Source organism: Zalophus californianus, chromosome X (genome assembly GCF_009762305.2).
Source record: "Zalophus californianus isolate mZalCal1 chromosome X, mZalCal1.pri.v2, whole genome shotgun sequence".
NCBI lineage: Eukaryota > Metazoa > Chordata > Mammalia > Carnivora > Otariidae > Zalophus > Zalophus californianus.
In genome coordinates this window covers 58,900,615-58,926,187 of record NC_045612.1, presented here as the reverse complement: position 1 = coordinate 58,926,187, position 25,573 = coordinate 58,900,615, and the positions used below count along the sequence as shown (strand labels likewise).

The 25,573-nt window shown below is 38.0% G+C and overlaps 1 protein-coding gene across 1 annotated transcript; it reads right to left on the bottom strand.

Annotated features, from left to right (window-relative positions):
* Positions 1 to 1,278: 1,278 nt before the first annotated feature.
* SATL1 (spermidine/spermine N1-acetyl transferase like 1) lies at positions 1,279 to 24,981 on the bottom strand. Its single transcript, XM_027609643.1, has 6 exons — positions 24,576 to 24,981; positions 22,372 to 22,423; positions 16,549 to 16,629; positions 16,034 to 16,135; positions 15,430 to 15,470; positions 1,279 to 1,544 (listed from the first exon to the last, which is right to left on the bottom strand). The coding sequence occupies exons 1-6, from the start codon at positions 24,954 to 24,956 to the stop codon at positions 1,374 to 1,376; spliced, it is 828 nt and encodes a 275-aa protein (XP_027465444.1). The 5' UTR covers positions 24,957 to 24,981; the 3' UTR covers positions 1,279 to 1,373.
* Positions 24,982 to 25,573: the final 592 nt, after the last annotated feature.

The following is a 25,573-nucleotide window of genomic DNA, read 5'->3' as shown; positions in this document are numbered from 1 at the left end:
ATGGTGAGGAAGGCAAGCTGTAAGGGATATGGAATGGGTGTTGAGTTTCAGCTAACATATAGTGTCTGCTACCCTATTCTTCTAACCCATCTGTCATGACATAGTTGTCTAACAAACATTATGGTTAGTTGTCTCTCTGAAATCTTCAGTGGCTCATCATCGCCTATACAGTCAAATCAAGACACCTAAGCATGACATACAAGGTCCTTCACTTATGATCCCAATTCAACTTTAATCCTATCTTCCCTCTCCTTTCCTACCCTACTGCCAATGTATGTTATATTTTATCTGTAACATATCACTTACTCCTTGAACATGCTTCGTTATTTTTTTTTCTGCCTATGCTGGTATTTCCTCTTAGAAATTTTTTTGTTTCATCCTGTTCCATATTCTAACTTCCTACTCATCCTTACAACCCAATTCCAGTGTTACCTTTCTCAGTCCTCTAAGGTAGGAGTGAAATGCTCTCTATTCTACATTCCTTTACACTTGGGTGTTTATAGTTGTGACAACCCATCCAATTTATTATAAAGCTAAAACTAGTATTTTTTCACAGACAGGACTCCTTGTGGGTTATGACTGAATCATCTTTGTGCAGCTTTTATGCTTATGAAATACCTGGTACATAGTAGGAACTCACATGTTCTATGCTTGCAACACAGGATACAAAAGTAATTATACTTCTGTCAAAGGGCTTATAGTTCTACTAGAAAAGAAAGAAAGGTATGTATATACAAGTGTTATATGTAGTATCTTCCCTAAGATAAATACAACCAAATAGCTGTAAATGCTCAGAGATAAAATGTAGTTCTGAGATGATGTTAAGGAGTCAGTGGTACTTGAGCTACTCAAGGTAGGGAAATAGTTCACTTACTACTTTTTCATAAGTAAGCTCCTCAAAATTTAGCTTCAGTATTTTAAATGAATTTTTTGTACCTCAGATCTGTTTATAATCAAATGAATCCATATTTCATCAAATCTAAGACATGTTATTTGCCTCTAAGAAAAAAGTGATACCAGTTGATCATTATAATTATCCCAATTTCAGCTGTGTTAAGATGTGAAAATATAAACATCTAAAATTTAGTGAGATATGGTAGGTAAAAAATAAATATCCTACTACTAAATATAAAGTGATGCTTGATTTATCTACTCTTTTGGATCATCAACTCTGTTACTAGTCATTAGTATATTAGTTTGGATAAAGGAAGGTTGATTATATATACCAAATCTCTTTCAAAGTAAAAGATCTGCTCAAACCAGAGTTTGATCACTTGCTGTATTGTACAACACTCAAAGTCAAACTGCTGTTAGACTCAGGTGACATTCAAATGTTGGAGCATATGTTGGGACAAGTTGAGATGAGTCATCTTTCACTCTTCCTTTGCCATATCCATGAGTTCTTCTCTATTAAACCTGAACAGATGCCAACCCTCCTCAGAGGAAAGGTCTAAAGCCCCTCGACGAGTATAGTAGTCAATAGAAGCCTGGTTCCAAATGACAACAAGAAAGTGCATGCAGTTACATTGGCTTCTGATGGCTATCTGTTTAAAAACAAAGAGATTACTTTTAATTGAAAGTACATTTTTTTAAAGTACACATTTATTTTATTAAAGGTCTATATGCAAGGCACTATGTCTGTATAATACTTCCAAATAATAATACAATAGTTAACTCTTGGACTTCTCCAAAGCTGTAAGAAGAAAAAAAGGCCTGTTGAGTTTTAAAACTCTTTCTTTGAAAAGTCCAAAAATGATTTGCAAAGTCTTCTCATTGGTTTTTCATAAATCCCATTCAGTTTTTTTCTTTGTTTTTGTATTTTTTTTATTATAGTAGTCACCATACAGTACATAATAGTTTTTGCTGTAGTGTTCCATGATTCATTGTTTGCATATAACACCCAGTGCTGGATACAGTACGTGCCCTCCTTAATACCCATCACTGGGCTCACGCATCCCCCCATCCCCCTCCCCTCTAAAACCCTCAGTTTGATTCCCGGAGTCCATAGTCTCTCATGGTTTGTCTCCCCCTCTGATTTCCCCCTTCATTTTTCCCTTCCTTCTCCTAATATCCTCCATGCTATTCCTTATGTTCCACAAATAACTGAAACCATATGATAATTGCCTTTCTCTGTTTGACTTACTTCACTTAGCATAATCTTCTCCAGTCCCACCCATGTTGACACATCCGGAAAGGATGCAAAATTTGGGTATTCAGGGAGAAGGAAAGATGGCGGAGGAGTAGGGGACCCTATTTCAACTGGTCCCCGGAATTGAGCTGGATATCTACCAGGCCACTCTGAGCACCCACAAAACCAGCCTGAGATATAAGATCTGGATCTCTACAAGCAGAATATCACAGGTGGTTGGTTTTGAGGTACGAAGCAGGGAGCCCTGATTTATTTGGAGGATAAACGGCAGCGGGAGGGTGCCTGGCCGTGGGAATCCTACACCTACGGTGAGCAACAGCCTCGTGCGCTGGGGACGGGGCAGACTCGCAGACCGGTAGCGGTGCGAAAAGGACTTTAGGGCACACCCCAAGGTGGAAACCCGGAGTGGCAGGGTCGCGCAGGCGAACTGGGAGCGGCTGGTGGTTTTAGAAGCACAAAGGGCGGAGACGTGCCCCGACCTGGAGGCAGGACTGGGGACGATGCAGAGGGGTGCACAACCCAGGATGCTGCAGTTTATAGCAGGACAGACAGAAACGGAGACAGTGTGGCCTGCAGAACTCACTGAAGAACAGACTGTGGTCTCTCTGCTCTGAGGCAGAGGGTTGGAAACTGTCTCTTCTGCTCTGACTCGTGGAAGAGACGCGGAAAGCCGCCAGAGAACAAAACATTGATTACCACTGAGGCCATCCCCCGCCACAGAGGGGCAGGTCAACTCCGCCCAAACAGGGTTGCCTGAGTAACAGTGCGGCAGGCCCCTCCCCCAGAAGACAGGCTGGGGAAACAAGAGGCCAGCAACCCTAAGTTCCCAAGAAAACAGGTGCATCTTGATTGGGTTCTGGTCAATAATTTGGACTCTATACATTCCCTCAAACACCCATCAACAGAATGACTAGGAGGAGGAATGCCCAAAATAGAAAAGACTCAGAGATTATGACTTATGCTGCAGATTTACAAATGGATGCAGATATAACCAAGATGTCGGAGATGGAATTCAGGCTACCAATTGTGAAGACAATGGCGAGAATGGAGAAATCAATTAATGGCAACATAGAGTCTCTAAGGGCAGAAATGAAAGCTGAATTGGCAGAACTTAAAAAGGGTATCAATGAGATCCAATCCAATCTAGATAATCTAACAGCTAGGGTAAGTGAGGCAGAAGAACGAATAAGCGACCTGGAAGACAATATAATAGATAAAAAGGGAAAAGAAGAGACCAGGGAAAAACAACTCAGAATCCATGAAAATAGAATCAGAGAAATAAGTGACACCATGAAACGTTCCAATGTCAGAATAATTGGAATCCCAGAGGGAGTGGAGAGAGAGGGGGGACTAGAAGATGTATTTCAGTAAATCGTAGCTGAGAACTTCCCTAATCTGGGGAATGAAACAAATATTCGCGTCGAGAGGCAGAGAGGACCCCTCCCAAGGTCAAGGAAAACAGGCCAACACCCCGGCATGTAAGAGTAAAACTTGCAAATCTTAGAACCAAGGAAACCATCTTAAGCGCAGTTAGGGGGAAGAGATTCCTTACGTACACAGGGAAAAACATCAGAATAACGTCAGACCTATCCACAGAGACCTGGCAAGCCAGAAAAGCCTGGCAAAACATATTCAGGGTGGTAAATGAGAAGAACATGCAGCCAAGAACATTTTATCCGGCAAGGCCGTCATTTTGAAAGGGTGGAGAGATGCAGAGCTTCCACGACCGGCAGAAACTGAAAGAATATGTGACCACTAAGCTGGCCCTGGAAGACATATTAAGGGGGTTTCTATAAAAGGAGAAAGACCCCAAGAGTGATATACAACAGAAATTTACAGGGACAATCTATAAAAACAACATCTTCACAGGCAACATGATGACAATTAATTCATATCTTTCAATAATCACTCTCAACGTGAATGGCCTAAATGCTCTCATAAAATGGCACAGGGTTGCAGATTGGATAAAAAGAAAAGACCCATCCATATGTTGCCTACAAGAGAGTCATTTTGAACCTAAAGATACATCCAGACTGAAAGTGAAGGGATGGGGATCCATATTCCATGCCAGTGGACCTCAAAAGAAAGCTGGGGTAGCAATTCTTATATCAAATTAGATTTTAAACTAAAGTCTGTAATTAGAGACACAGAAGGACACTCTATCATTCTTAAAGGGTCTATCCAACAAGATCTAACAATTGTAAATATCTATGCCCCCAACATGGGAGCAGCCATCTACATAAGCCAGCTGTTCACCAAAATAGTCATATTGATAACAATATGTTAATTGGAGGAGACCTCAGTACTCCACTCTCAGCAATGGACAGATCGTCTCAGCAGAAAATCAACAAGGTAACAAGAGCTTTGAATGATACAGTGGACCAGATGGACCTCATAGATATTTATAGAACATTCCACCCTAAAACAACAGAATACTCATTCTTCTCGAGTGCACATGGAACTTTCTCCAGAATAGACCACATACTGGGTCACAAATCAGGTCTCAACTGATACCAAAAGATTGAGATTATTCCCTGCATATTCTCAGACCACAATGCTTTAAAACTGGAACTCAATCACAAGAAAAAATTTAGCAGAAATTCAAACACTTGGAAACTAAAGACCACTCTGCTCAAGAATGTTTGGGTCAACCAGGAAATCAAAGAAGAACTTAAACAATTCATGGAAATCAATGAGAATGAAAACACATCGGTCCAAAACCTATGGGATACTGCAAAGGCAGTCCTAAGGGGGAAATACATAGCCATCCAAGCCTCACTCAAAAAAATAGAAAAATCCCAAATTCACCAACTAACTCTACACCTTAAAGAACTAGAGAAAAAGCAACAAACGATGCCTAAGCCATGCATTACAAGAGAAATAATTTAAATTAGAGCAGAAATCAATAATTAGAAACCAGAAACACAGTAGATCAGATCAACGAAACTAGAAGTTGGTTCTTTGAATCCAGGAATCCATCAAAATCCTAGAGGAGAACATAGGCAGTAACCTCTTTGACATTGTCCACAGCAACTTCTTTCAAGATATATCTCCAAAAGCTAGTGAAACAAAAGCAAAAATGAACTTTTGGGACTTCATCAAGATAAAAAGCTTCTGCACAGCAAAGGCAACAGTCAACAAAACAAAGAGGCAACCCACAGAACGGGAGAAGATATTTGCAAATGACACTACAGATGAGGAGTTGGTATCCAAAAAAGATGTGGTCCATATATACAATGGAATATTACTTAGCCATCAGAAAGGTTGAATACCCAACTTTTACATCAACATGGATGGGAGTGGAGGAGATTATGCTCAGTGAAATAAGTCAAGCAGAGAAAGTCAATTATCATATGGTTTCACTTATTTGTGGAACATAAGGAATAGCATGGAGGACATAGGAGAAGGAAGGGAAAAATGGGGGGGGGAATTGGAGGGAGAGATGAACCATTGGAGACTATGGACTCTGAGAAACAAAGAGGGTTTTAGAGGAGAGGGGGGAGGGAGTTTGGTTAGCCCAGTGATGGGTATTAAGGAGGGCATGTATTGCATGGAGCACTGGGTGTTATACGAAAACAATGGATCATGGATTACCACATCAAAAACTAACGATGTATTGTGTGGTGACTAACATAACATAATAAAATTTTTAAAAAATTCTAAATAAAACTTTAAAAAAAAAGTACCATCAACCTTTTACAAAGAAATGGAACAAATAATCCTAAAATTTGTATGGAACGAGAAAAGTGCCCGTATAGCCAGAGGAATGTTGAAAAAGAAAAGCAAAGGTGGCGGCATTACAATTCCAGACTTCAAGCTCTATTACAAAGCTGTCATCATCGAGACAATATGGTACTGGCACAAAAACATACACATAGATCAGTGGAACAGAATAGAGAGCCCAGAAATGGACCCTCAACTCTATGGTCAACTAAACTTTGACAAAGCAGGAAAGAATGTCCAATGGAAAAAGACAGTCTCTTCAACAAATGGTGTTGGGAAAATTGGACAGCCACATGCAGAAGAATGAAACTGGACGATTTCCTTACACCACACACGAAAATAGACTCCAAATGGTTGAAAGACCTACATGTGAGACAGGAGTCCATCAAAATCCTAAAGGAGAACACAGGCAGCAACCTCTTCAACCTCAGCCACAGCAACTTCTTCCTAGAAACATCGCCAAAGGCAAGGGAAGCAAGGGCAAAAATGAACTATTGGGAGTTCATCAAGATAAAAAGCTTTTGCACAGCAAAAGAAACAGTCAAGAAAACCAAAAGCCAACTGACAGAATTGGAGAAGATATTTGCAAATGACATATCAGATAAAGGGCTCGTATCCAAAATCTATAAAGAACTTATCAAACTCAACACCCAAAGCACAAATGATCCAATCATAAAATGGGCAGAAGACATGAACAGACATTTTTCCAAAGAAGACATCCAAATTTCCAACAGACACATGAAAATGTGCTCAATATCACTCAGCATCCGGGAAATGCAAATCAAAACCTCAATGAGATACCACCTCACACCAGTCAGAATGGCTAAATTTAACAAGTCAGGAAATGACAAATGTTGACGAGGATGCAGAGAAAGGGGAACCCTCCTACAGTGTTGGTGGGAATGCAAGCTGGTATAACCACTCTGGAGAACAGCATGGGGGTTCCTCAGAAAGTTGAAAATAGAGCTACTGTATGACCCAGTAATTGCACTACTGGGTATTTACCCCAGAGATACAAACTTAGTGATCCTAAGGAGTATGTGCACCTCAGTGTTTATAGTAGCAATGTCCACATGTCCACAATGTCCACGATAACTTTGTTGTCCATCAACAGATGAATGGATAAAGAAGAGGTGGTATATATATAAAATGGAATATTATGCAGCCATTAAAAAAAAAAACTAAATCTTGCCATTGGCAACAACGTGGATGGAACTAGAGGGTATTATGCTAAGCAGAATAAGTCAATCAGAGAAAGACATGTATCATATGATCTCACTGATATGAGGAATTTGTATCTCAGGAAACAAACTGAGGGTTGCTGGAGTAGTGGGGGGTGGGAGGGATGGAGTGACTGGATGATAGACATTGGGGAGGCTATGTGCTATGGTGAGCTTTGTGAATTGTGTAAGACTGATGAATCACAGACCTGTACCTCTGAAACAAATAATACATTATATGTTAAAAAGAAGAAGACGAAGAAGAAAAAGATAGTAGGAAGGGAAAAATGAAGGGGGGGAAATCGGAGGGGGAGACGAACCATGAGAGACTATGGACTCAGAAACAAACAGGCTTCTAGAGGGGAGGTGGGTGGGGGGATGGGTTAGCCTGGTGATGGGTATTAAAGAGGGCACATACTGCATGGAGCACTGGGTGTTATATGCAAATAATGAATCATGGAACACTACATCAAAAACTAATGATGTAATGTATGGTGATTAACAATAAAAATTTTTAAAAAATTGAGTATTCATCCTTTCTGTTGGCTCAGTAATATTTCATTGTATATATGGGCCACATCTTCTTTATCCATTCATCTGTTGAAGGGCATCTTGGCTCCTTCCACAGTTTGACTATTGTGGACATTGCTCTATGAACATCAGGGTGTATGTGGCCCTTCTTTCACTACATCTGTGTCTTTGGGGTAAATACCCAGGAGTGCAATTAGTGGGTCATAGGGTAGCTCTATTTTTAACTTCTTAAGGAACCTCCATACGGTTTTCCAGAGTGGCTGTACCAGCTTGCATTCCTAGCAACAGTGTAAGAGGGTTCCTCTTGCTCCACAACCTCTCCAACATTTGTTGTTTCTTGCCTTGTCAATTTTTGCCATTTAACTGGTGTAAGGTGGTATCTCAGTGTGGTTTTGACTTAAATTTCCCTGATGGCTAATGATGTTGAACATTTTTTGACTGGATTATTGTTTTTTGGATATTGAGTTTGAGAAGTACTTTATAGATCTTGGATACTAGCCCTTTGTCTGTAGTGTCATTTGCAAATGTCATTGCAAATATCTTCTCCCATTCTGTGGGCTGCCTGTTTGTTTTGCTGACTGTTTCATTGCTGTGCAGGAGTTTTTTATCTTGATGAAGTCCCAAAAGTTCATTTTTGCTTTTGTTGCCCTTGCCTTTGGAGACATGTCGTGAGAGAAGTTACTGTGCTCGATTTCGAAGAGGTTACTGCCTATGTTTCCCTTTAGGATTTTGATGGATTCCTGTCTCACATTGAGGTCTTTCATCCATTTTGAGTTTATCTTTGTGTATTGAGTTAGAGAATGGTTGAGTTTCATTCTTCCGTATATAGCTGTCCAATTTTCCCAGCACCATTTATTGAAGAGACTGTCTTTTTCCATTGCATATTTTTTCCTGCTTTTTCAAAGATTAATTGACCATAGATATGAGGGTCCGTATCTGGGCTCTCTATTCTTTTTTTTTTTTTAAGATTTTATTTATTTGAGTGAGAGAATGAGAGAGAGAGAGCACATGAGAGGGGGGAGGGTCGGAGGGAGAAGCAGACTCCCTGCTGAGCAGGGAGCCCAATGCGGGACTCGATCCTGGGACTCCAGGATCATGACCTGAGCCGAAGGCAGTCGCTTAACCAACTGAGCCACCCAGGCGCCCTGGGCTCTCTATTCTGCTCCATCGGTCTATACATCTCTTTTTGTGCCAGTACCATGCTGTCGTGATGATCACTGCTTTGTATTATAGCTTGAAGTCATACAATGTGATGGCCTCAGCTTTGTTTTTCTTCTTCAACATTTCCTTGGCAACTCGGGGTCTTTTCTGATTCCATACAAATTTTAGGATTGTTTGTTCCAGCACTTTGAAAAATACCATTGGCATTTTGATCAGGATGGCATTGAAAGTATAGATGGCTCTGGGCAGCATAGACATTTTAATAATGTTTATTCTTCTGATCCATGAGCATGGAATGTTTTTCCATCTTTTTGTGTCTTCTTCAATTTCTTTCATGAGTGTTCTGTAGTTCCTAGAGTATAGATCCTTTGCCTCTTTGGTTAGGTTTATTCCAAGGTATCTTATGGCTTTTGGTGCTATTGTAATTGGAATTGATTCCCTACAAGGGAAGATTCTCTTTCTACAGTTATATTGTTAGTGTATAAGAAAGCAACTGATTTCTGTGCATTGATTTTGTATCCTGCCACATTCCTGAATTGCTGTATGAGTTCTAGTAATTTGGGGGTGGAGTCTTTTGGGTTTTCCACATAATGTATCATGCCATCTGCGAAGAGAGAGAGTTTGACTTCTTTGCCAATTTGAATACCTTTTATTTCTTTTTGTTCTGTGATTGCTGTTGCTAGGACTTCTAGTACTATGTTGAACAATAGTGGTGAGAGTGGGCATCCTTGTCGAGTTCCTGATCTTAAGGGAATGGCTCTCAGCTTTTCCCCATTGAGAATGATATTCGCTGTGGTCTTTTCATAGATGGTTTTTATGAAATTGAGGAATGTTCCTTCTATCCCTACACTCTGAAGCATTTTAATCCGGAAAGGATGCTGTATTTTGTCAAATGCTTTTTCTACATCAGTTGAGAGGACCATGTGGTTCTTTTATCTTCTCTTACTGTTTTCTGTAACACTGATTGATTTGGGAATGTTGAACCACCCTTGTATCCCAGGGATAAATCCCACCTGGTTGAGATGGATAATCCTTTTAATGCCCTGTTGGATCTTATTAGCTAGGAACGTGTTGAGAATTTTGGCATCCATATTCATTGGGATATTGGTCTGTCATTCTTTTTGATGGGGTCTTTGCCTGGTTTTGGGATCAGGGTAATACTGGCCTCATAGAATGAGTTTGGAAGTTTTCCTTCTGTTTCTATTTTTTGAAACAGCTTCAGGAGAATAGGTATTATTTCTTCTTTGAATGTTTGGTAGAATTCCTCAGGGAATCCACCAGGCCCTGGACTCTTGTTTTATGGGAGGTTTTTGATTACTGCTCTCACATGATTTTGCTGCAACTTTTGAGATAATCGTATGGTTTTTATCCTTTTTCTTGTTAATGTGATGTATCGCATTGATTGATTTGTGAATATTAAACCACCCTTGCATCTGTGGTAAATCCCACTTGATCATAGGGAATAATTTTTTAAATGAATATTTGGGTTTGGTTTGCTAATATTTTGTGATGATTTTTGCATCTATGTTCAGCAGAGATATTGCCTTTAGTTTTCTTGTTTTTTAGTGTCTTTATCTGGTTTTGAAATCACGGTAATGCTGCATTTGTATAATGAATTTGTAAGCTTTTCTTCCTTTTCCATTTTTTGGAATAGTTTGAGAATAAATGGTGTTAATTCTTCTTTAAATGTCTGGTAGAATTCACCTGTGATGCCCTCTGGTCCTAATTTTTGTTTGGAGTTTTTTGATTGCTTGATTCAATTTCATTGCTAGTAATCAGTCTGTTCAAATTATCTATTTCTTCCTGATTCAGTTTTCGAAGGTCATATTTTTCTAGGAATTTATCCATTTCTTCTAGATTGTCCAATTTGTTGGCATAAAATTTTTCATAATATTCTCATAATCCTTAATATTTCTGAATTATTGGTTATTATTTGTCCTTCACTTTTAATTTTATTTGAGTCCTTTTTTTGATGAATCTGGCTAAAGATTTTCAATTTTGTTGACATTTTCAAAGAACTAGCTCCTGGTTTCATTTATCTGTTGTATTGTTGTTGTTGTTGTTGTTTTTCCTTTTTTAGTCTCTATTTCATTGATTTCCGCTGCATGCTTTGTTATCCTCTTCTTTCTACTGGCTTTGGGCTTTGTTCTTTCCCTGTAGCTCCTTTATGTGTAAGGTTAGTTCTTTATTTGAGCTTTTTCTTAGTTTATCAAGTGGACCTATATTGCTATAATCTTCCTTCTTAAAGCAACTTTTCCTGGATCCCAAAGATTTTGGATCATTGTAGTTTCATTTTCATTTGCCTCCATGTGTTTTTTTTTTTTTTAATCTCTGATTTCTTGGTTGACCCATTCATTGTTTAATAACATGTTTGTAGCCTCGAGGTATTTGTGTTCTTTCCAGATTTTTTCTTGTGTTTGATTTCTAGTTTCATATCATTGTAGTCAGAAAAGATGCATGATACATTTTAATCTTTTTGAGTTTGTGGAGACTTGTTTTGTGGCCTAATCTGTGATCTGTTCTGGAGGACATTTCAGATACACTTGAAAAGAATGGGTATTCCACTATTTGGGGATGGAATGCTCTGAGTATATCTTTTAGATATATCTGGTCCAATGTTTCATTCAAAGCCACTGTTTCCTTGATTTCTGTCTGGATGGTCTATCCATTAATGTAACTGAGGATTATAGTCCCCCAGTATCATTGTATTAATGTCATGTTTTTTTTTCTTTATGTCTGTTAATAGTTGCTTTATGTATGAGATACTCCTATATTGGGTGCATAAATATTTACAATGATTATATCCTCCTGTTGGATTGTTCCCTTCATAATCATGTAGTGTTCTTCTCTGTCTCCTGTTACAGTCTTGTTCTAAAGTTTATTTTGTCTAAGTATTCATACCCCAGCTTTGTTTTCACTTATATTTACATGGTAAATATCTTTCCATCCCTTCACTTTCAATTTGCATGTAACTTTAGTTCTGAAGGGAGACTCCTGTAGGCAGCTTATCATTGGGTCTTGCTTCTATATCCATTCAGTCACCCTATGTCTTTTGATTGGAGCATTTAGTTCATTTACATTCAAAGTAATTATTGATAGGTATGTACTTATTGCCATTTGTTACCTGTTTTACAGGTATTTTTGCTGTTCTTCTCTATTACTTTTTTCTCTTGCACTTTCCTTGTCTTTGATAGCATTCTATAGTGATATGCTTGGGTTCCTTTCTCTTAATTTTTTGTTTATCTATTAGATATTTTTGATTTATGGTTTCCATTTGGCTCATATATAACATGCATATAGTGTAGCAGTCTATATTAGGTTGATGGTCGATTAAGTTTGAACCCATTCTATTTTTTAAAAAGATTTTGTTTATTTATTTGACAGAGAAATAGAGCCAGAGAGCACAAGTGGGGAGAATGGCAGAGGGAGAAGGAGAAGCAGGCTTCCTGCTCAGCAGGGAGCCCGATGTGGAGCTCGATCCCAGCACGCTGGGATCATGACCTAAGCCAAAGACAGACTCTTAACCGACTGAGCCACCCAGGCGCCCCTTTTTAAGAACCCATTCTAAAAGCAGTAAATTTTTATCCTCCCCCCACCATTTTATGTATATGTCCTACTTCACGCCCTTTCATTTTGTGAATCCTTTGACTTGATATTTATAGATACACCTGGTCTTACTGTTTTTGTGCTTTAACCTCCATACTGGTTTTATAAGTGATTCATCTATGACTTTTTTTTGTTTGTTTGTATTTAACTGAAGCTTTTTCCTTTCATAATTTCTTACTCCTGGTTATGTTTTCTTCCCACTCAATGAATTCCCTTTAATAGTTCTTCTAAGGCTGGTTTAGTTGTGATGAACTGTTTTGCTTTTTGTTTGTCTGGGAAACTCTTTATTTCTACTTCTGTTGTGAATGATAGCCTTGCTGGGTAGCCATGAAATGAGTATTCTTTGTTGCAAGTTTTTTCCTTTCATCACTTTGAATATATCATGCCAGTCCTTTCTGGCTGCAAAGTTTCTGCTGAAAAATCAGCTGATAGCCTTATGGGATTTCCCTTGTATGTAACTTTTCTCTTACTGCTTTTAAAATTCTCTCTTTATCACTACTTTTTTACCATTTTAATTATTATGTGTGTTGGTGTGGACCTCCTTGGGTTGATTTTCTTGGGGACTCTGTGCCTCCTGGATCTGAGTATCTGTTTCCTTCCCCAGGTTAGAGAAGTTTTCAGCTATTTCTTCAAATAAATTTTCTGCCCCCTTCTCTTTTCTCTTTTTGGGATCAATATAATGTGAATTTTATTAGGTTTGATGATGTTGCTGAGTTCCCCAAACATATTCTCATTTGTATTTTTTTTTTCTTTTTCCTGTTCAACTTTGTTGCTTTCCATTACTCTGTCTTCCAGGTCACTGATCTGTTCTTCTGCCTCCTCTAATCTATTGATTCCCTCTAGTCTATTTTTCATTTCAGTTATTAAATTATTCATCCCTGATTGGTTACTTTTTTGTTTTCTATTTCTTTGTTGAAGGTTTTCCTGTGATTTTCCACTTTTCTCAAGTCCAGTATCTTAGGACCATGAGTTTGAATTCATTATCAGGTAACTTGTTTGTCTCCATTTCATTTAGCTCTTTTGCTGTGGTTTTATCCTGGTCTTTCATTTGGGATATATTCCTCTGTCTTATTTTGTCTAATTCTCTGTGTTTGTTTATATGTAAGGAAAATCAATTATGTCTCCTGATCTTGAATGTAGTGGCCTTACAAAGAAGAGGTCCTGTGGTGCCCCGTAGCACAATGTCTCCTGTTCACCAGAACCAGGTGCTTCATGGGTGTCTTCTATTTGGTTTGTGTGTGCCCTACTGTTGTGGCTAAGCCTTATTTGCTTTCAGTCCAGTTGGCTGCAATGGCCTGCTTTGATTTTTTGTGGGCCATATTTGGTCCTGTGCTGTTAAAGGGCCATTCTGTGGCAGTAGGCTTATAGTTGGGCATTGTCAGCAGTCAGACCAAAATGCCTGCCCTAAGCCCAGTTTGCTGGGGATGAAGTCATACCAGACTGCAGAGTGCGTTCCCTGTGTTGTCTCCTAAGAGGCTTATGTTGGTGGGCAGTGGCTATAAACAAATCAAATGCTATCCCCAGTTCGTCTCTTAGGGCTGTGGTAGCACCCACCTGCAGCGTGCTCTCTCTACCTTGTACCTTGAGAGGCTTTTATTGGTGGGCAAGGCTGGCAGACCAGATGCCTGTCTCCAATGCCATGGCTGCAGTGACTCCAAACTGCAGAAATCTCTCCCTCTGCTACCCCTGAGGTTTTTGTTGGTGGACAAGGCCAATTATCGTATCAGGTGCCTGCCCCCAGTCCATGTGCTGGTGCTGCAGACCCACTGATCAGCAGGGCACTCTCTGCACTGCCAGTTACTAGGTTTGGCTGCTAGGGCTGCAGTCGAACTGATGTGTGGGGTTATCTTTCCCTCTCCACAAGGCAGGAGTCATTCTGGACTGGTGCAGGTCACTGCCAGAGCTGCTTGAATAAGACCTGACAGGAGCTGCTTTGGAGAGCCTCCTGCTGAGTGGGGTGAAATGGATGGAGTGGATCCACAGGAGAATATGGGGTGGGATGGATGGTATTAGCAAGGTAGTTGCAGCATACCCCGTTTCCCACAAGTATCCAGCTATCTAGGCTGGGAAGTAGGGGTTTGGGGAGAGAGAAAAGGCTCCCACCAACTTTTTTATTCTTGGCATAGTCTCCTAAAGATCCCTGCCCCTCCAGCACATATTCTGAGATTTGTAAATAAGTTCATGGATACCCTAGGCATTTTTCATACTGCTGCTCCTGTGTTCTGTCTTGGTGAGGTTGTTTGTTATGCTGTCTCTTTAAGGTTCGGGACTCCATTTCCTATTGCCCTCTCACTCTCAGCACTAAGCCCACTGATTTTTAACGTTCCTGGAGTTAAGCCCAACTGGTTGTAAAAATTCGAGAAGTTAAAGACCCATGGTTTTCAAAGCCAAATGTTACAGGCACTTGTCTCCAATGCAGATCCCCCATGCCTGGGTTGCCTGCTGTGGGGTCTGATCCTCTCCCTTCTATGTGCTTGTGGTGTCCCTCCCATTTGTGGTTAGTCTCCCCAGGAATCTGGTTCTTGACCTAGTCTCTGCCTCTCCTACCCTTTTCAATGTGGGCTCCTCCCTTTGATTAACTGTGGGATGTCTGTTCTGCTAGTCTTTAGGTCATTTTCTGGGTTGGTTGCACTTATGTGGCTGTTTTCTAGGTGTGTCCCTGAGACAAAATGAGCTTAGGAGGCTCCTACTCCAATTTCCCAGAAGTCATTTTCATGCTATTCTTATATTCATACCATGGACCTATTTTATAGGTAGAATTGCCTTCTAATCTCCCTCTTGCTTACTTCTGCTTTATAGCAAAGTGATGTATAGTATGGTTGTGGATTACATAGATATCAGTTTTTGATTAACATAATTCAAATATAATTATATGACTATCTGATTTGAAGATCTATTTTAATTGAAATGAAAAAATAAGTAGTGTTTTGAGGTTATGTTCAGAAGGTGAGATAAATTATCTAATTTACACCCTGTTAAATAATATTTAATGAAGAAAATGACAACATACAGAATACCAATACTAAATGTAATACTTACCTGACTTAACCTCTTCAGCATTTCAACTCCAATACCTAGACCTTTTAAATAGATAATGGAAAATGACACGAGTTTTAAAAATCTACTTAACAAGTTTTGCTTTAATCTTAAAGAAGTAAAATATGAAACCCTATATGTGGCTTTATATATTCTTAATAGCTTGTGTTGAAACTCAACTCATGAATGTTTTTAATATCTTCTTCCTAATTGTAAAGTGGTTCCAAAGGTAATAGAAAAGATTTTGGATTTAAAGATTGGTGAAGCAGAAGTGAGTCCCTGTCACTCTCATAATATAGTATATTTCTTATTCACTTCCAGACAAAACAATCTAAAATATAAACACATTTTTTAAAGATAAAAGGATAGCTGTGATAATTTGGCTTATTCAAGCTTTGATGGGAACTAAAAAGAAAGTCATTTTCTAATCTGTGATTAAGTTTTCCCCATATGCAAGGATAACTAGGATAGTGATCATTCTCATGAAATAGAAGTAAGTTACACAAACTAACTTAAATACCATATTTATAGTGAATCCCTATCTCTACTCCTTTAAATATGCCATTTTAATTTTTAAACTATAAGTAAAATATAAGTGTAGCTCGACCTCGGTAAGATTGTATGACATAAAAGTCCTCTAGGTAAAGTAACTTGCCAATCCAGGGATCGTACGTAAAGTAGTACATGGCAAATCCAACAGTCACTTTGCCTAGAAAAGGGAAGAGAAGGTACAACGAGATTAATGCTTTGAATCTTAGAGTGTTCTTTCCTCTAAAATTGAATATCTTAGTGTTTTCTTTATTAAACTAATAAAAGCTTACTGGACAAAATATCAAACAGTACAAAAAATACATAATGTAGGTTTAGGTCCCTTATAACACAGTCTTAAAACAAAGACAGGCCATCTTTTAATAATGTATATTTTTCCAAATTTTTTCCTATGCATATACAAATACATACCACACATTTTCTGTAAAAACAAAATAAAACAAAAAACAAAGTTTATGTACTTATACTCTTCTACTCTGTTTAATAGGAATTCTATGCTATCAAACTGTTCTTCATTTTCAGGGTAGAGAAAGTATACCCCAGATTAAATTGGAAGAGGCAGATTTGTTTTACCTGATGGTTTTTGTTGATTGTGTACTTCTGCAATTAGGCAGTAGAAAAGGGGATTGTTCCCAAAGCCATCTCTGAGTAAATCTGAAATATAAATTCATATACAATATGTTAGAAAGTTTATAATAAAGAAAAGGAAGATGGTAGAGTAGGCAGTACCAGGAGTTCATCTCTTCACCTCTACAACTGTACTGGCAGTGAATATTCTGGAACTCTAGAGTTTATTTGAACACTTACAACTTCCAGAGGACAGCTTGGCTGCCAAACTGCAGTTAATTTTGGTCAAATTCAGCTATCAGCCTACTGGTGGCTTACAAGTCTCCCCTGCCCCCTTGCCTCATGGCAGCAGCTGTACAGATGGCAGCATGAATTGCTGAGTGATTGCTGGAGCCAGGGTAGGCATTAGGGGACTTATCCTCCAGATACTGGAGTTCTGTGTTCTGCTCATGGATTGCTACTCTTAATGCTGAGGTGAGAGCTTAGAAGTTGGCCACCATTTTTCAAACCTCCACCAATGAAAGCAGCTTCCAGATGTAAAAAGAGCCACACAAGAATTTAGAAAGCTACCATGCATGACCAGGGAAAGACAGACTCAGAAAAGACCTCAGAACACCTTAAACATTTAACCCACGCTGATCTCTTACAGAGATACCCTATAACAATAAAAAACAAAAACAAAAAAAACGAGCCATCCCTGGGGAAGGGGGAGAATTTTATTTCCAGAGTTAACATAAAATTCAAATGTCCAGTTTTCAACAACAAATCACAAGACATACAAAGAAATTGGAAACTATGCCCTATTCAAAAGAATGAAGTAAATCAATAGAAAACATACCTGAGGAAGCCCACATGTATTAGAACAAGACTAAAACAACTGTCTTAAAGATGCTCAAAAAGCTAAAGGAAAGACAGGCACAAAAACAGGAAACAAATGTATGAACAAAATAAGAATCTCAGTAACAAAATACAAATTATAAAAAAAGAACCCCCACCAAAAATTCTGAAGCTGATAATTATGTACAATAACTGAAGTGACAAATGCACTGTAGACGTTCAAAATCAGAATTGAGCTAGCAGAAGAAAAAAAATAGTGAATTTGAATATAAGACAATTGAAATTACCAAGTCAGGAACTGAAAGAAAAACAATGAAGAGGGGCGCCTGGGTGGCTCAGATAGTTAAGCATCTGCCTTCGGCTCAGGTCATGATCCTGGAGTCCTGGGATCGAGCCCCGCATTGGGCTCCCTGCTCAGCGGGGAGCCTGCTTCTCCCTCTCCCTCAACTGTTCTCCCTGCTTGTGCTCTCTCGCTCTCTCTGTCAAATAAATAAAATCTTTCAAAAAAAATGAAGAAAAATAAACAGTGCCTAAGGGCTTTGTGGAACACCATCAAGTGGGCCAATATACACTCTATAAGGTAGAGTCTTAGCATGATAAGAGAGAAGGGAAAAAAGAATATTTAAAGAAATGATGGCTGAAAACTTCCCAAATTTGAATCAATTAATGTATCTACAAATCCAAGAAGCTCAACAAACTCCAAGTAGTATAAACTAAAAAGAGCAACACTAAGACACATAATCAAACTGCTGAAAGACAAAGAGAAAATTCTGAAAGCAGCAAGAGAGAAGGAACTTGTCACGTACAATGAATCATCAATAGGGTTATCATCTGATTTCTCATCAGAAACCTTGAAGACCAGAAGGCCGTGAGTTTATCTATTCAAAGTGCTGGGGGGAGCCTATCAACTGAGAATTGTATCTCTACCAAAACTGCCCTTCAGAAATGAGGGAGAAATTGAGACATCCCCAGATCACCACCAAAAACAAAGAAACAAAAACCTGAGGGATTTCACTATCAGTAGACCTGCCCTGCATAAAATGCTAGAAGTCTTTCAGGTTGACATGAAAGAAAGCTAGACAGTAACTCAAAGCCACATAAAGAAATAAAGATAAAAGTAAAGGTACCTAGTTAAAGGTAAATACATGGGCAATTATAAGGGCTAGAGTTATTTTAATTTTGTTTATAACTCCACTTTTTATTTTCTACATAATTTAAAAACAACTGCATAAAATTAGTTATTAATATATGTTATTGGGCACATAATGTACAAAGATGTAACCTGTAACATCAGTAACATAAAAGAGGGGAAATGGAGATGTATAAGAGAAGAGTTTTGTATGCTATTGGAATTAAGCTGGTATAAATTCAAATTAGATTATTATAACTTTAGGATGTTAAATGTAATTTCCATAATAACCACAAAGAAAATATCTATAAAATATACACATAAGGAAATGAGAAGGGAATCAAAATATTTCAATACAAAAATCCAACGAAACACAAAAGAAGGTAGCAGTAGAGGAAATGAGGAACAAAAAGCCTGTATGGCATATAGAAAACAGCAAAATGACAGAAGTCCCTCCTCATTTACTTTAAATGTAAATGGATTAAATAGTTTAATCAAAAGACAGAGATGAGCATAATGGATTAAAAAAATGATCCAGCGCTATGCTGCCTATAGGGGACTCACTTTAGATTTAAACACACACACACACACAGAAAGGTTGATAGTGAAATAATGGAAAAAAGATATTTCATGCAAATAGTAACTATGAGAGCTGAGGTGGCTGTAGTATATCAAACATAATAGACTTTAAGTTAAAAATGTTACAAGAGACAAGGAGGTTATTTAATAATAAAAGGTCAATTCACCAAGAAGATACAACATTTATAAACATTTATGTACCAATCAGAGATCCAAAATAAATGAAGCAAATACTGACAGAATTGAAGATAGAAAAATAGCTCTACAATAATAGTAGGAAACTTCAGGTCTTCAATTTCAATAATGTATTGAACAACCAGAGAGAAGATAAATAATTTGCTAGATTATTTGAACAACAATATAGATCAAATAAACCTAAAAGAAATACACAGTACACTCCACCCAACAACAACATAATGCACATTTTTCTCAAGTGCACATGGAACTTTGTCTAGGATAGGCCATATGTTAGGCCACAAAACAAGTCAATAAATTTTGAAAGATTGAAATCATACAAAGTATCTTTTCCAATCACAGTGGATTGAAACTAGAAATCAACAGCAGAAGGAAACTAGGAATATCACATATATGTAGAAATTAATGCACTCAACCAATAGGTCAAAGAAAAATCACAAGGGAAATTAGAAAACACTTAGAGATGAATGAAAATATAAATACAACATATGAAACTTATAGAATGCACTGAAAGCAGTGCTTGGAAACTTGTAGCTATAAATGCCTACATTAAAAAAAAAAATCTCAAGCAATAACCTAACCTTATACCTTAAGAAACTAGAAAAAAGGAGCAAACTAAGCCCAAAGCTAACAGAAGAGAGGTAATAATAAATTTTAGAGCAGAGATAAACAAAATAAAGGGGAAAAGTACAATAGGGAAGAATCAGTAAAACGAAAATTTGGATCTTTGAAAAGATCAACAAATTGAAAACTAGACTGACAAAAAAGAGAGAAGATGCAAGTTAATTAAAATCAGAAATAAAGCAACACTACTACTGACCTTACAGAGATGAAAGGGATTATAAGTAAATACTATGAACTTTACACCAAGAAATTAGATAACCCAGAAGAAATGAACAAATTCCTTGAAACTTACAAATGACCTAAACTGATTCAAGAAAAAATCTGACCACATCTGTAATGAGAGTTTGAATCAGTAATCAAAAAAAATTTCTCAACAAAGTAAAGTCAGGAACCAGGAGATGGTTTCCGTGGTGAATTCTATCAAACATTTAAAGAAGAACTAACATAATCCTTAAACTCTTCCAAAAAAGTGTGAAGAGGAAGAAACATTTCCTAACTCATTCTATGAAGTCAGTATTACTTTGATACTGAAGACATGTAAAGACATCACAAAAGGGACGCCTGGGTGCCTCAGTCAGTTAAGCATCTGCCTTTGGCTCAGGTCATGATCCCAGGTCGTGGGATCTAACCCTATGGCCAGCTCCCCAATCTGCTTCTCCCTCTCCCTCTGCCCCTTCCCCCACTCTTGCTCTCTGGCTTTCTTTCTCAAATAAATAAATGGAATATTACTTAGCCATCAGAAAGGAGGAATACCCAACTTTTTGCATCCTTTCTGGATGCATCAACATGTGTGGGACTGGAGGAGATTATGCTAAATGAAACAAGTCAAACAGAGAGAGGCAATTATCATATGGTTTCATTTGTGGAACATAAGGAATAGCATGGAGGATATTAGAAGGAAGGGAAAAATGAAGGGGGGGGGAATCAGAGGGGGAGATGAACCATGAGAGACTATGGACTCCAAGAATCAAACTGAGGGTTTTAGAGGGGAGGGGGTGGGGGGATGGGTTAGCCTGGTGATGGGTATTAAGGAGAGCATGTATTGCATGGAGCACTGGGTGTTATATGCAATGCATCATGGAACACTACATCAAAAACTATGATGTACTGTATGGTGTGATTTATCCTAGGAAAGAAAGGATGGTTCAACATAAGAAATCAATATAATACATCATATTAACAGAACAAAAGGAAAAAAGCACATGAACATCTCAATTGATGCAGGAAAGGCATTTGACAAAATACAATACACTTTCATGATAAAAGCCCTCAGAAAACCAGGAATAGAGGAAAATTCTTCAACATTATAAAGGGTAATTATAAAAAACCGTTAACTTCATGCTCAATGGTGAATGGCTTAAAGCATCCCCCCTAAGATTAAGAAGACAAGGATGCCCACTTTTACTACTGCTTTTCAACATTGTACTGGAAGTTATAGCCAAAACTATCAGAAAAGAAAAAGAAATAAAAGCTATCTAAATTAGAAAGAGGTAAAATGATCTCTGCAGATGACACAATCCTACTGATTAAAAAACCTCAAAGAATCCAAAAGAAAGTTACTATAGCTAATAAAGGGGTTCAGCAAATTTGCAAGCTATAAGATCAACAAACAAAAGTCATTTTTGTTTCTATACACAAAAAGAACAAACTAAAAAGTAAACTAAGAAAACAACCCCATTTACAGTAGCCCCTAAAATAAATAACTAGGAATTAATATAACAAAAGAGGTGAAATATTTGCATGCTGAGAACTACAAAAAACATTGCTGAAAGAAAAGGACTTAAATAAGTTGAAAGACCTCTTGTATTCATAGATAAGACATAACATTGTTAAGATGTCAGTACTACCCAAAGTGGTCTAAAAATTTAATGCAATGGCTATCAAAATTCCAGTCCCTATCTCTTTTCACAGAAATGGTAAAGCCCATCCTCAAATTCATTTGGAATTCTAAGTGTGTCATTTTATATGCTTTAATCCTCTCTTAGTGTTTATATTTCCTGCCTAAAAAGTTCTAATTCATTGTAAAACACTAGCCTATCCTTTTAACATTATCAAATGTATCTATTTGCATTGCTATCAAAATGTAGTGAATATCTTGAAAATAGTCGGTCATTTTCTGTTTATCTATTTCATCCTGTTTGGCTACTACCAACGTATTGGGCATTAAATTCACTTTCTTTGAGCAGTTACATTTCTCATTCTACATTTTGAAAATTAGTTGAAGTCTATTGCAGCCATAAGATGTAAAAGCTCTTAAATATGAATTTCATACTTAATGGGGAAAATATAGTGGATCACTGACAAGGCTACCAAACTAATGTCCTGCACAGGTAGGCACTATTAATGGCATCATCTTTGTGTACCAAAGACAGCAGCTTCCACATATCTAGGTACAAGTATGTATGAGTGTATACATTATGCCATGTTTCTTTTTTTAGCTCTGAAAATACTATAAAACATCTTACCTGTTACTGTTAACTTCACTGAATCTAGCATGTTTTCACAGGAAGCCAATTCCTATCAAAGTAGAGAAAACTTTCAGTTTATGGCTTAATAATAAATTCTTAAGATGATAATCATGAAGTTTTTCTTGAGCACTTATTTATTGAGCGTTTATTAACATAAGATGTCCCAGTCGGCATTAATAAAAGTGAGTGAGAATTAACTCCAGTCATCTAGAACCTTAAAATCTAAATGTATGTAGAGAGAAGATCAACTATGTCAATAACTCACTCATGAAGATAGGTTGTCCAGGTAACTAGTCTTGAATACAACCAGAAAGGTTGAAGTACAGTTAAAAATGTTCCTGAATATTCAAGGTAGATTTCACAAAGTCTATATACAATAAAGCTAGTAGACTTTATGAAAGGTCTGTCATGTTTGCCTGTGAGGTGTTTTTCCCAGTTTAACTTTAGACTTTGTCAATGTGGCTTTTCACTATATCATTTTTTTGCACATTCAAATTAATACATGGTTTGGATCTCATGCTTGGGAAGTCATTGCCCACTTTCAGATTATTAGAACATAAAGCTCAAAGCTACTTAATTATTACATTCATACCTATGAGTAAATAATGTCTCATGTCTATAAGAGTAAGTAATTTAGCTTTTCTAGTATTTTTCTAGTGAATACTCATTAAAATTATTCCCAAGAAACTTCTAGTTTATATTCAGGTACATGAGGCAAATTTAAAATTAAATGTGGTCAGGAACTCCAGAGATACAGGTTCATTGAAGTGGGAGGGTCCAGTGATCTATTTTTCCCTTGGTGATGTTTGGAAAGATAAAGAAGGTAAGTTTTCTGGATAGAGAGATTCACTGTCATTCAGTAATAAATTCATTAATTGCCAACTGGGCGTCAGATACTAAGCTACAGAAAAATTTAAGTGTTTTTTTTCTACATGGAAAAACATGCTTCTGGAATAATTAACGTGTGTAGTATTTTGATTGATGATCTAATCATGCAGATTAATGCCAGTTAGAGAAATGATATGGGAATTTGTGGGAATAGAATAAAGTGGAAGATATAGATAATCCAGTTCTTACAGATCTGTAATAGGACCTAGCATCATTTCAGCAGATAGATTTCACTAGAAAATGGTTGGTGTTTTTTTTTTGGCCATTGAAACACATTCTCTGATCAAAGAGAAAGGAACCTGGCCTGATTTAAGGATTTATAGATAGATGATAAATAGATAGATAGATGATTGATAGATAGATGATAGATAGATAGATGGATGGATAGATAGATAGAAAAAGTATGTAAATTAATTTATAAAATATATGTACATATAAATTAGTAGATGGAAACATTTTCATTGCAAAACTTTTTATAAGGTTCCCTTATGTATAACCTGTGCCTTATTCCAGCCTCATATTTACTCCATTAAAAATCTAAGCCACTACTTTTATATGGAATTGTTTAGGCTGTGCATCACATAAGTGATTGTTTGAGTGCCACAAAACTTAAGCACAGTAACCATGGCTATTAGCTTGTCCTCTTTACTATATACTGGGATGATTTCCAGGAAAACCATAATTACCTCCTTAAAAATGAATTTTTAAATCAGACATTTTTAACCCAACTCCTTGGACTCCTGGAGGTTGTCTGTGGATGGGTGTGGATGGGCTTCAGGAGTCAAAGAACTGTCTGAAAGTGTATGGAAAATTTGTTCGGGATGAATATTTTTTTGGCACAATCATTAGCTTCTACATGTAGGTGTGGTCTTAAAAGCAACAAGACTTTCTACCCTAAAATCTTATACATTAATACCTGAAATTCTATTACTGATAGGTCATTCATTTAAGTGAAACATTTCTTTTCTCTAAGATCCTCTTAAAGATAAAATTTCCCCAGGACGGACAACATACTAGGTCTCTGAAATATCCATGGATTCATCCCCCCCCCACTTCCTGAGCCCACTACTTTAAGTCAAGAAATTTATGTGTAATTATTTTACATTATTACAACAATCTTTTGATATAGATAGTACTATGATCTTGATTTTAGATGTGAAAATTGAAACCTAGAGAGGTTCAGTAACTTCCAGAAGGTTGTGTACGTGGGTCATAATTAGCAGAGCTAGGATTCAAACCAACCTATGCCTTCCTTACTCTCAGCCCTAAACTAATGCCATGAAACTCCCCAGAATAAGGAGAAAGATGCTTACTTTAATTAGGCGCAAGATTTCTGGGCAGTCATGAGCCTCTGCAGGTCTTACTCGGAAAGAATTCATGCTTGCTTGCCTCATGCCTGATTGGCTTCTACCTGGTTGCCTTATGCCTGGTTGGCTTGGGCTTGGTTGGTTCATGCCTGCTTTGCTTGTTCCTGCTTGACTTGTGCCTGATTGGCTCCAGCCTGGTTGCCTCATGCCTGATTGACTCATACTGAATTGGCTCAGGCCTGGTTGCCTCAGGCCTGGTTGACTTGTGCATGGTTGGCTTGGGCCTGGTTGCCTCATGCTTAGTTGACTTCTGCTGAATTGGCCCCAGCATGGTTGCCTCATGCTTGGTTGCCACATGCGTGGTTGGTTCAGGCCTTGTTGGCTCATACCTGGTTGCCATGTGCCTGGTTGGCTCCTGACTGGTTGTTTCATGCTCAGTTGGTTCACGTCAGGTAAGCTTGTATTTGGTTGGTTTACAACCAGTTGGTTCATACCAAATGAGCCCATGCCTGGCTGGCTCATCCCTGGTTGGTTCATGTCTGGTAAGCTTGATTGTTTCATGCCTGATTGGTTCATGCCAAGCTGATTCATTCCTGGTTGGCTAAGGACTTGTTGACTTATGACTGGTTGGCTGAGGACTGGCTGGCAGATGATGGGTTGGCAGATGATTGGTTGGCCAGTGACTAAGTTAATCTTGATGGAGCAGGAGTCCTTAACTACAGCACTGTAGTGGGAGGCTTTAGGACGTTTCTGTTTTTTCTCAACTTGATTCGTACTTTGAGACCCCTCTATCAAGATGAGAATGGGGAAAATAAAGGACTACCTAAAGAAGATTACTGATGCCTCTGATTTGCTGGAGTTGACCTCACCAGCGATTACAGCTGTAGCCTTGGCTGGGTTTCAGGTTGTCATCTAGCCTTTCTCTGCCAACAGGCCGGAAGTGAGAGGAAGAAAATGACCCTGGGGGAGTATTACTGCTTCACCCCCTTGCACAGTCACTGCAT

Bases quoted from the DNA above. Each gene is read 5' to 3' on its own strand.
- SATL1 (XM_027609643.1), bottom strand. From the start codon at position 24,956: ATGAGCCAACAAGGCCTGAACCAACCACGCATGTGGCAACCAAGCATG. The intron at 16,136-16,548 runs GTAAAACAAATC...TCCCTTTTCTAG, and splicing joins CAATCAACAAAAACCATCAG to GCAAAGTGACTGTTGGATTT. The intron at 15,471-16,033 runs GTCGAGCTACAC...TCTATTTAAAAG, and splicing joins TGTCATACAATCTTACCGAG to GTCTAGGTATTGGAGTTGAA.